Source organism: Paramormyrops kingsleyae, chromosome 3, assembly GCF_048594095.1.
Source record: "Paramormyrops kingsleyae isolate MSU_618 chromosome 3, PKINGS_0.4, whole genome shotgun sequence".
Classification (NCBI taxonomy): domain Eukaryota; kingdom Metazoa; phylum Chordata; class Actinopteri; order Osteoglossiformes; family Mormyridae; genus Paramormyrops; species Paramormyrops kingsleyae.
The window spans coordinates 40,891,473-40,903,359 of NC_132799.1; the positions used below are offsets into that span (position 1 = coordinate 40,891,473).

Genomic DNA, 11,887 nt, shown 5'->3' on the forward strand with positions numbered 1-11,887 from the left:
CGATCCTGATGTGTGCCACGCCCCCTCATTACCTTGTGTGATTACCGATTGTTATCACCTGTTACCTGTTCTTTCCTGCTTGTCTTGTGTATTTAGTCCGCGTCTGAGTTGGTTTCCCCAGGTCTGTCATTGACGTCGTTTGCTGTGAAGCTCCCCTGTCTGCTTTGGTACCTTTAATAAATCCTTTTTGACCGTGTTCACGGCTCACTTGCCTGCTTCCCGGATCGCCCGGACACGCAACCTGACACTGATTCCAATAGACCAAAACTCTTGAGTTTTCTACTAAGTGTCCTCAAACAAAAATTAGTTTTATGCAAAAAAAAAAAAAACCAGATCATTTCTGCAATTCAATGGAAAAAAAAACACAACACCATACATTCGTGTGCATGTGCTAGAATATTCTTAATAAGTTCACTGTTTCATCTAGGTTTTATTTTCAAAGTAACGATTATAGTGTAACAGGAGAAGTCTCTCAAAATGCTGGTCTGTGAGACAGTTTCTTTTTGGGGTGAGAATGAGACTTCCAATACTAAACAGCCTCTCAACTGGTGCACTGGAAGGTGTTGCTGTGTTAGCTTTTAAGAAGATCTTCAAAATCCTGGGGAAATCATGTAAATTTCCCATATCAGCTGATTTCAGGTATTCACATATCTCCATGTCCACAGTAGTTGCTTGTTTGTCATGTTGATTCTCCTCTTCAGAAAATGCAAAGAAGTCATGTTCATCGTCTCTGCTTTCAGGAGACTGCAGTGGCTCTTTCTGTGGTAGCTCAATGATGAGAGCATGACACTGTGCTGCCAGAGTCATCTTGATGCTGTCTTTTCTGGTTTCATCCCTCAGCCAGCGCAACTTGAATTTTGGCAGGGTTACCGCAGCAAGCAACGCTTCATCACTGTCAAGGATGGTGTCACGATCCGTTCCGTTCGATCCCGATGTGTGCCACGCCCCCTCATTATCCACGTGTGCTTTCCCGATCGTGCCCAGCTGTTCCTTGTTATGTCGGCTTGTCTTCTGTATTTAGTCCGCGTCTGAGTCAGTCTTCCCCAGATCCGTCATTAATGTTTGTTGGTGTTTTGGTACTGTCCACCCCAATAAACCGCGTTTGCCTGCAGTTTGGTCTTGCCTCGCCTGCTTCCCGGCTCGCTTCCCTGCCGTCCCCTGACAGAATGACGGATCTCTTCGAAAACGCACCGCGGCAGATCGAGGACCAACGCCTCGGTCTGCTGCAGGAGGTGCTATACTGGCTAAATCAACCAGAGGTCCAGGAGGACCCTGTAGCCCGGGATTTAGCCAGACGGAGTGGGAACCTCCTGAGTGAGGTAAACCCGCCCGGAGACGCGTACCCTTTGCGGGAGGTACGCGAAAACCTTCGGCGGCTGATGGATAGGGTAACGGAGTTGAGGACCCAGCTGGTCGCGGCGTCTGTCATCTCCAACAACACCCAGCCCCCGCCGACAACATCACACCGGAGAAAGAAGAGGCGCAAGGGGAAAGGACTGGAGGAGACCCCGACCGTTTACCTGGGGGCTTGCTCTCTCCTTGCAGCCTCTCTCCCCGCTGAATATCCGGAGGAGCCTCTCCTGATACCGACGTCAGCGGGGATCACCGCAACCGCGCAGCCACAGCACTCAGCAGCCTCCATATTCCAGGGTGGCTACCTAGAATACGCGGGGATTAGGGCCGTCTGGGAAGCTATTCCACGGATACCCAAGGCCCTTAAAGGGGCAGCGCCGGTACGCCCGGCGCCGATCCTGGCGCCTATCGCGGACCTGCCTGCTCTGGACGTACCTGCAGCACCAGCTGTTACTGCTGCCGCTTTGCCTGCGGCACCGCCTGCTGCTGCTGCCGCCGCTCTGCCCGCAGCACCAGCTGCTACTGTCCACCCCAATAAACCGCGTTTGCCTGCAGTTTGGTCTTGCCTCGCCTGCTTCCCGGCTCGCTTCCCTGCCGTCCCCTGACAGAATATGGAAGCTGCTGAGTGCTGTGGCTACTGAGTGCTGTGGCTGCCTAGAATACGCGGGGATTAGGGCCGTCTGGGAAGCTATTCCACGGATACCCAAGGCCCTTAAAGGGGCAGCGCCGGTACGCCCGGCGCCGATCCTGGCGCCTATCTCGGACCTGCCTGCTCTGGACGTACCTGCTGCTGCTGCCGCCGCTCTGCCCGCAGCACCAGCTGCTACTGCCACCGCTCTGCCCGCGGCACTGCCTGCTGCTGTCGCCGGTCTACCCGCGGCTGCGCTGTCTGATGCCGCCGCCGATCTGCCCGCGGCTGCGCTGCCTGCTGCAGCCTCCGCTGCTTTGCCCGCGGCACCGCCTACTGCAGCCTCCGCCGCTTTGCCCGCGGCACCGCCTGTCCTGCCGGCTCCTGAACTGCCAGTTTCGCCTGTCCTGCCGGCTCCTGAACTGCCGGTTTCGCCTGTCCTGCCGGCTCCTGAACTGTTTGTTTCGCCTGTCCTGCCGGCACCTGACCTGCCCGTCCTGCCCTGCTCGCTAGCCCTGCCCTGCTCGCCAGCCCTGCCTGTCTCGCCTGTCGGCACTGCAGCCACGCCCTCGACTGCCGTCGCCGCTCGGCCTGCAGCACCGCCTGCAGCTGGCCGCCTGCCCGAGGTGCCCGCAGAGGCGCCCCCTGCTGGCTGCACGCCCACGGATTCCGCCACGCTCGCGGCGCCCCCTGCTGCTGCTGCCGCTGCTCTGCTCGCGGCGGCCCCTGCGGGCTGCTCGCCTGTCCTGCCCGGCCAGCCCTGCTCGCCTGTCCTGCCTGTCCCTGCTATGCCCACGGCCCCGCCCGCGGCTCCGTCTGCCCCTCCAGAACCCGTGACTCCTGTCCCCGAGGAGGTCCCGGACTGTGACATCCTTATACCTCCTCCTCCAGTGACGAACTTGGAGGAGCTTGAGTGGGACCCCTCGGGGATCCAATTGCTGGGTCCCCCCGACCCAGGTGGGCACCGGTCTCCTACACCGGTGCCCCTGAGAGGAGACGCCCGACGGGCCCGCCTGTCCGTGTCCAGTAAAGGGAGGGGACACAAACGTCGGGTCCAGGTCCCGCCCTCCCTGCCCCCTGGCTCGCCCGTGCGCCCCCTGGCCGTGGCTCGGTGGCTGCCTGCGGGTCCTGCGGCTCCGGCTCGGCTGTCGCCTCCGGGTCCCCCTCCAGTGCCTCGTCGCCCGCCTGTGGTCCCTCCGTCGGCACCTCGTCGGCCGCCTCCGGGCCCCCCCGCTTCGGCTGGGCATCGGACGGCGCCTTCCCTGGCTCCGGCTGCGCCTCCGCCTGCTGCGGCTTCCCCCTTCTGCCTGCCTGCGCCGGTGTTCCCTCCTGCTCCCTCCTCGTTTCCTTTGTCGGTCCCTCCGTCTGTCTCCTTGTCCCCTGTGTGGTCCCCTCCTGCTCCGGCCTCCCTTCCGCCTGCGGCCCCTGCGGCTGCCTTCCCTCGCCCGCCTGGGTTCCCTTGGGCTCCCTTGCTTCCTCCTCCCTTTCCCTCCGTCCCGCCTGTTTCTGCTCCTCGTCCCTCTGTGTCTCCTCCGTTCCCTTCTGGTCCCTTTGTCCCTCCTGTCTTTGCTCCTCGTCCCTCGGTGTCTCCTGTGTTCACTCCTCGCCCTGTTGTTCCTCCGTTTTCTGTCCCCTCTGTGTCTCCTTTCTCTGTCTGCCTGTCCGCGTTTCCTGTTCTTTGTCGGGTCCTGTCCTTCTGTTGGTCCTTGTTCCTGTTCTGTGTCTCTGTTCTGTTCCCTGTTTTTGGTTGATGGTCTTGCTTTTTGTCTTTCAGGTCCTGTTCCCCGGTCTCGTCAACCGCCTCCTCTCGGGCGCGCCCGGTGTGCGCGCCTTTGGGGGGGGGGGTTCTGTCACGATCCGTTCCGTTCGATCCCGATGTGTGCCACGCCCCCTCATTATCCACGTGTGCTTTCCCGATCGTGCCCAGCTGTTCCTTGTTATGTCGGCTTGTCTTCTGTATTTAGTCCGCGTCTGAGTCAGTCTTCCCCAGATCCGTCATTAATGTTTGTTGGTGTTTTGGTACTGTCCACCCCAATAAACCGCGTTTGCCTGCAGTTTGGTCTTGCCTCGCCTGCTTCCCGGCTCGCTTCCCTGCCGTCCCCTGACAGATGGTGCTAAACCGTGTCTTGATAGCCTGCAAGACAATTTTTTAATTTTAGGTTACACAGTTTATAAACTAATAGACATGCATTCATACTAGATTAATTGAAATTATGTCAGGAAAAACGTAAGTAGATTAAAACTTAATAACAAATACATAAACATATTGACTTGAATGCACTGACACTATTGTATGAGAATTACAGTAAACTGAGCTGGATGATGACATCACTGTTTTCTCCAGAGCTGCCTTATATGCCAGATCTCATTTTAAAATTGATTAACTACAGTTACTGAACCAAATTAAATAAACACTGAACTGATTTCAACCCTATAACTGTTTACTATTTTCTTCACACCAGTGGCCTGTACTACGAAGCGGGGTAACTGGCTTATCGGGGTAACTTTGCGAGTAACTTGATGACGTGTGGTGTAACTTCGCGATTAACCCGTACTACGAAAGGTGGGTAGGTTTTAGTCGAGACATGTTGCTATGGCAATTTACCCTAAGTCTCAAAACTGCTCCGAGCAGTTTTTGTTCTTGTTTAAGTCGAGGTTTCTGCGTAAGCCAGCCCTATATGAGCACCGCCCCTCCCACTACAATTTCTCCGAAAACAATGCCGGCGTACCTGGATGATCCGTACGACATTGGCGCGCGAATCGTGAGGGGCTCTCTCCGCAGGGCGAGGGTTTTTAGAGATCGCCAGAATCCGCTGGCATACCCAGACGATATTCTCCATGAAAGGTACAGATTTTCATCTGAGGGAATTCGTTACCTTTGCCAGTTGCTCGGTCCAGAGGTCTCTAATTCCACTCGCCGCAGCAATGCCCTCACAATCGAGCATACAGTATGCCTCGCACTGCAATATTTTGCCAGTGGCCAGTTTATGTATTCCATCGGTGATGCTGAACATCTGAGCAAGAATACTGTTTGTCGTACGGTTAGCAAAGTGGTGCTTGCTCTATCTAAACTGTTGGATGCATTTGTGGTTTTCCCTGGTCATTTAAGTGCTCTGCGGAATAAAGAAGGGTTTCATGCAATCGCAGGTAAATCGCAGTATGAAATTATTCTATTGTCATAGGGAAATTGCTTCTGCTGACACAATTTCTCATAGGATTCCCAAGGGTCATAGGCATCATCGATTGCACACACATCCCAATCAGTGCACCCCTGGGAGAGCACGAGGGCGATTATGTGAATCGCAAATCTATTCACAGCATCAATGTACAGGTATTTTTCTCATAATATGCTTTTAGATCTGATATATGGGCTAGTGACTACAAGTGTACCTTAGGTTCACCTTCTCCTCACATAAGGTGGTGATTTGGAATTTGTTGGCTTCTTCTCTAACGTATATTTGTCATGACTGATGCGCTATTTTGATAGTACAGTGCTACCTCGGAACACATCCTGTTAGGTATAAGTCCAAGGATATGGAACATACTAAGGATGCATACCGAGGTATCACTGTATTTCTCTTTAAGGAAAAGTTAGACAGGTCCTATAGTTGTTTCCTCACTACACATATGCCTATGTTTAGTCCTGTTGTACATTTGCTTGTGAAACACTGGCTCAACTTGTATTATGTGTCATATGAACATGACTTTAGAATAGCAGAATAAGCTTTGGAATGGCTTTCAATCCTTAGATGACATGTGATCACCAGTTAATGGTCACAAGCCTGGACGCACGGTGGCCAGGCTCAGTACATGACTCTCGCATTTTCAGGGAGTCCATTCTCTCTCAAAGATTTGAAGAAGGTAAGGCAATCAGTATTCTATAGATTTTGTTGCACAAACTTGCGTGTGACAGTTGCTCAATTTCTTCAAAGGGCATTTTGATGGCCTGTTGCTGGGGGACCGGGGATACCCATGCCTGAAGCACTTGGTAACTCCTTATCCTGACACTCTAACAAGGCCCCAAATACAATTCAATGCTGCCCACAGCCTAACAAGGGTCAGGATAGAAATGACATTTGGCATTCTAAAGGCAAGTTTTACTTGCCTCAAAGGCCTATGAGTACGGCCAGAGAGGGCCTGTCAGGTGGTGTCAGCATGTGTGGTGCTACATAATATTGCAACTATTAGGAAAGAAAAGACCCCTACTCCACTGCCCATGCCTCCAGACATTGTTGACCCTGTGACCCTCGACTACCCCACAGGACGTGCAGTGAGAGATGCAATCACAAACCAGTGTTTCACTCATTAAAATAAAAAACTCAGATCATGACTACATTGAAGTCTGATTGTTTTATTGGTTGCCACTCTCCCTCTCCTACAAAGTAAAAAAGTGATAAATTAATCATGGTACATATATAGATGTAATACTGATGAATATATAGCAATACCCTCTTTTCATGCTCGAGCTATTGAATTTCAAGCTTCAGTTTCTTTATTTGCAGTTGTTTCCTCCTGCAGTCCAACTCAAGCATGCGCTTGTAAAGGGAACGCACATTGTCTGTTCTAGCCTACACAGGGGGGAAAAAAAACGCATGAAATGGTGAAGCAGTGCGCATGCAGCTTATGAACCCGAAGAGTCAAAGACAAAGCAAAAGTGCACTTTCCGTGTGGGAGGTCCGAGTGGAGGAAGCCGCAGGAGGGGAAGGGGGTTGCTGAAACGCCTCCTAAGGGAGAATGCAAATTACAACTTAAGGACAGTAGAATGACAGAATCTGTGCAGAGGTCTAAATGCCATGCTATACTGTATTATCCTGGGGGAATCACATGTGATGCAATGCATCTACCTGGATGTGCGTGTCAGACAATGCCGACAAAGTGTCCTCACCCAAGTCCTCCTGAACAATAAAGGAATATAGGTAAAGATGCATCAACATTGGGCACACCTAGTCATTTCTGCACTTACCTGTACCTGAGGATCACAGGAGGTGCTGGGCTCTGCAGGTGGCTGGAGCACTTGCATATTACCCCCCTCCACTGCACATAACACATGAATTTGAATTTCATGATTGTACAGCATGATAATTTGTGCAATGTTATTGCAATATTACCCTGCACATAAAGGGTGCACATATCTGAGGCACCAGGGTCTGACCGGACACCACCCTCAACCCCCTCCATGATGGGCCGTCCTACGTTGTTGGCTACTGCCAACTCTTCAGCACGACTGAAGGCTTCCGGAGGTGGCCCTCCACCCGTTGCCTTTATAGAGAGCTTTTTCTTATTAGCTGTGACACATAGAAACACACTATTATCTGGAGGCTACACACAAATATTTCATAATGAGTATAAATACATAGCCGTACCACTTGTCATGATGTTTTTATATTTCATCCTGACTTGCTGCCAAGTACGCTGTGCAGTATTACTGCATCTGGAATCATATCAGTTAAGTTACCATTAGGTTTAAATTCTGAGTAACATCACAGTAATGGAACTTTAGAGAGCGTTACATTACTTAACAGCAAATACTGTAATAGGCTTACTTCTGAATTGTGACGCATTTGTGAGCCTCTGCATTTATTAACAGTATTTCAGTTCTTTTCAGACAACACTTCATAGTCTAATCAGCGATCGTGAGATATTTTAGACCAAGAATTATTGATCATAGAAATGTACTTACGCATTTACGCGGTCGGCAATTCGTTGCCAACAAGCCTGCCTGCTTTTGTTGGCTGCAGAGGTGTTGGACTTCCCTTGTATCGTTGATTTGAACTCCTCGTAACCTTGCATGATTATCACGCACTCTGCCTCCGTAAAGTACGGAGCTCGCGCCATGACTCAAACAGTGCCTTGCGCTGCCGATCGTGCTCCATTTATGTGAACGCGCACAAGCACCAATTAAGTTAACACCGATTGAACAAAGCAACTTCTTAACTGGCTTCGTAGTACTGATTAGCCCCGATTGATTCAACCTGATTTTGTCAACCTCGCGTTCGTAAATTACCTTGCGGTTAAGTCTGATTTGGTTAAACCCCCTTCGTAGTACAGGCCACAGAACTGAATTACATTTGTATTACTGAATCATTATTTCCCTCTTATCACTCTAAAGTTCCTTTTAAAATCTATATTGTATAAAGCGCTATAACTACAATAATGATAATAATGATAATGATAATGATAATGATAATAATAATAATAATAATAATGATAATAATAATAATAATAATTATTATTATTATTATTATTTAACAGACTTACCTGAACTATGAGGTCTGGGAGGTCGGCCATCATATTGGAGAGGCCCTCTTTCAGTGCCAAGATTTTGGCCATCAGGATTTCAAGGGTAGGTTGCAGGGTGCTGTTGAAACAGTCATCTTCACCTTGAAGTATATCCAATGCCATACAGACAGCTTTCAGAACCTTGCAGTATTCTTTTAGGAACTGATATTCTCTCTCTGTAATGCATCTGATGTCCAGGCGAGTGCAAAGTTGATTGAGATCTACTAATGGGATGTCTGTGACTCTGCTAAGCGCATCATGAAACAAGTTCCACCTTGTAGTTGCAGGGACCAGCAACTTTCTTTTGCTGAATTCCACCAGAAACTCTGATGCCACAGTTGATCGACTAACTTTTGACCACAAGGCTGAACACTTTCCAGTTGCACTCCTGTACAAGGCTTTGCAATCTGCCTTCGCCGTCAAAAATTTAACGACGTCATTCGTGCATATAAGGTTAAGGGTGTGGGATGCACAATGGTGATGTGGAGGGAGAATATACCTTTCGCTGGTCTCACTGTCATCCCGTAAGACGTCGTGCAAGTCCGTAAAGATGACCTCGTCTTCATTATTTTCTGCTTCATCATCATTATCATCAGCTTGAAACATTCTGAATGCTTTAACAAAGTTCGCGCCATTGTCCGTGACAGTGTCAGTTATCTTACCACAAAGAGCAAATGAGCTGTGAATTTGCTCTATCTCCGCTGTGATGGCATCATATGTGTGTCTCCCACGAAATTGTCTGCAGGCGATTGCAGCTTTTCGGTGATGCAAACTAGCAGGGTCGATCCAGTGTACAGTAATGCCCAGAAAACTTTTATTCTGAGCAGTCCATATATCTGCTGTGATGGAAACATATTCTAGGTCGGAAAAAGTTTTCTTTAGTTCGGTCTCCATTTCCATATATGCATTGTCCAAAAAGTTTGTAAAGGTTTTGCGATCAGGCAGCACGCCCCTCGTCATTTTGCCTGTCACTGAGATTTTGCTGATGATATTACGAAATATAGGTGCCTCCACAGTGGAAATTGGCTGCATCTCCTCAACAATAAAAGCAGCAACCAATTTGTTGAGTTCAGTCGAACTTATTGTTTTACCTGGTGGTGAACTGAAATCAAGCTTCTGTTGTTTAGCTTGAGGCGGGGTGCAGGTATCATTCGGCTCTCTCTCGTGCAACTCTGTTGTGCTGTGCTTTGCATGCAGATGTTTTTTTAAATTTGAAGTGGTGTTTTTTGCAGTTGACAAGAATTTTTCACCGACACATAATCTACACTTAACGACAACACCCTTCTCCTTTTCTTCGACTTCAAAATAATGAGAATACTTCCACTGCAGAAATGTACAACTGTGGCCTGTCATCTCCCTAACTGTGTTCCCGCTCATGCACTGAGTGCGTGACTCTACGTGACTACGTTCGTTTTAATTAAATATTTTTTTAAGCAAATTAATTAAAATAAAAAACTAACTCGCGCTACTTTTTAAAAAAAGTACCGGTAACTCAAATATTAATGTGTAAATTTATAAAGTAATGCGTTATATTACTCGTTATTTAAGAAAAGTAATATTATTACGTAACGCACGTTACTTGTAACGCGTTACCCCCAACACTGCCCAGGACAATAGCAAAAGACCCTGTGAAGATGCTGGCTGAAACTGGTAAGAGTATCATTATTTACAGTAAAACGAGTCCTCTACTGACATGCGCTGAAAGGTTACTCTGGGAGGAGAAAGCCATTACTTCAAAAACACCATAAAAAAAGCCAAACTACAGTTTGCAACTGCAAGCGCCAAATTCTGACTCTACCATTTGAATGTCTCAACAGAAATCGAGACTCATCAGACCAGGCAACATTTTTCCAGTCTTCAACTGTCCAATTTTGGTGAGCTCGTGTAAATTGTAGCCTCTTTTTCCTATTTGTAGTGGAGATGAGTGGTACCCGGTGGGGTCTTCTGCTGTTGTAGCCCATCCGCCTCAAGGTTGTGCGTGTTGTGGCTTCACAAATGCTTTGCTGCATACCTCGGTTGTAACGAGTGGTTATTTCAGTCAAAGTTGCTCTTCTACCAGCCTGAATCAGTCGGCCCATTAGAACATAAGAACATAAGAAATTTACAAACGAGAGGAGGCCATTCGGCCCATCAAGCTCGTTTGGGGAGAACTTAGCTAATAGCTCAGAGTTGTTAAAATCTTATCTAGCTCTGATTTAAAGGAACCCATGGTTTTAGCTTCCACTACAATAGCAGGAAGACTATTCCATACTCTGACTACACGCTGTGTAAAGAAGTGCTTCCTCAAATTTGTTTTAAAATGTTCTCCCGCTAATTTCCACTTATGGCCACGAGTTCTAGTATTTAGACTAATATTGAAATAGTCATTTGGCTGAACGGCATCCAGACCCGTTAGAATCTTATAGACCTGAATCATATCCCCCCTTAGTCTCCTTTGCTCAAAGCTGAACAGATTCAGTTCCGCTAACCTCTCCTCGTAAGACATTCCTCTAAGACCAGGAATCATTCTCGTAGCTCTTCGTTGCACCTTTTCTAAGGCAGCAATGTCCTTCTTGAGGTATGGTGACCAAACCTGCACACAGTATTCTAGGTGGGGTCTTCCCAAGGAATTATATAAGTGTAACATCACCTCCCTTGACTTAAACTCCACACATCTAGAGATATAACCCAACATTCTGTTCGCCTTTTTTATTGCTTCCCCACATTGGCGAGAGTGGGACATGGAAGCATCAACATACATACCGAGATCTTTCTCGTAATCAGCTACCTTTATTTCAGTGGAACCCATAAAATATCTGTACTGTATATTTCTGCTCCCTGCATGGATTACCTTACATTTATCTGTGTTAAATTTCATCTGCCAAGTATCAGCCCATTCGCTAATTAAATCCAGATCCCATTGGAGCCGCATTCTCCTCTGACCTCTAGCATCAACAAGGCATTTTCGCCCACAGGACTGCCGCATACTGGATGTTTTTCCCTTTGCACACCATTTTTTGTAAACCCTAGAAATGGTTGTGCGTGAAAATCCCAGTAACTGAGCAGATTGTGAAATACTCAGACCGGCCCGTCTGGCACCAACAACCATGCCACGCTCAAAATTGCTTAAATCACCTTTCTTTCCCATTCTGACATTCAGTTTGGAGTTCAGGAGATTGTCTTGACCAGGACCACACCCCTAAATGCATTGAAGCAACTGCCATGTGATTGGTTGATTAGATAATTGCATTAATGAGAAATTGAACAGGTGTTCCTAATAATCCTTTAGGTGAGTGTATGTGCGATTGGAACATGCGTCTCATTAATGCATGGGCGTCGCCAGCATTAAATCTGAGGGGGACGTGTCATTTAATGCCAGTGTTTTGAAACTCGGGTGGTACGTGATGGCTGGCTGCTCGGTAAGAAGATTTTTCCCATTTAATAATTTGCCCAATACTGTAAGCATTGTTTGATTTAACCATTTGACAACTCCTTAGGGGACAGTGGGTACCCACTGAAGTCGTGGCTTCTCACACCGCTCGCAAACCCACAGAATGAACAGGAGTGGGGTTATAATGATGCCCCTTCTCGGGCTCGGGCGGTGGTAGAGCGCACTAAAGTGCAGCTTAAAGGCTGTTGGCGCTGCCT

At 48.4% G+C, this 11,887-nt stretch overlaps 1 protein-coding gene across 3 annotated transcripts; it reads right to left on the reverse strand.

The window, feature by feature from the left end:
* Nucleotides 1–6,476: 6,476 nt before the first annotated feature.
* LOC140588318 (uncharacterized) lies at nucleotides 6,477–8,070 on the reverse strand. 3 transcript variants are annotated; one of them, XM_072710294.1, is made up of 6 exons: nucleotides 7,662–8,070; nucleotides 7,345–7,412; nucleotides 7,090–7,266; nucleotides 6,945–7,015; nucleotides 6,826–6,876; nucleotides 6,477–6,705 (listed from the first exon to the last, which is right to left on the reverse strand). In XM_072710294.1, the coding sequence occupies exons 1-6, from the start codon at nucleotides 7,814–7,816 to the stop codon at nucleotides 6,619–6,621; spliced, it is 609 nt and encodes a 202-aa protein (XP_072566395.1). In that variant the 5' UTR covers nucleotides 7,817–8,070; the 3' UTR covers nucleotides 6,477–6,618. The 3 variants fall into 3 exon arrangements, with proteins under 3 accessions (XP_072566395.1, XP_072566396.1, XP_072566394.1); XM_072710295.1 differs by lacking the exon at nucleotides 6,826–6,876; XM_072710293.1 differs by having other exon boundaries at nucleotides 6,945–7,266.
* Nucleotides 8,071–11,887: the final 3,817 nt, after the last annotated feature.

Excerpts from the sequence above, each read along its gene's own strand:
- LOC140588318 (XM_072710293.1), bottom strand. The coding sequence starts at position 7,816 with ATGGCGCGAGCTCCGTACTTTACGGAGGCAGAGTGCGTGATAATCATG. Across the intron at positions 7,413-7,661 it reads ATTGCCGACCGCGTAAATGC|ATGCAGTAATACTGCACAGC; the intron begins GTAAGTACATTT and ends ATATGATTCCAG. Across the intron at positions 7,267-7,344 it reads TAAAAACATCATGACAAGTG|CTAATAAGAAAAAGCTCTCT; the intron begins GTACGGCTATGT and ends TATGTGTCACAG.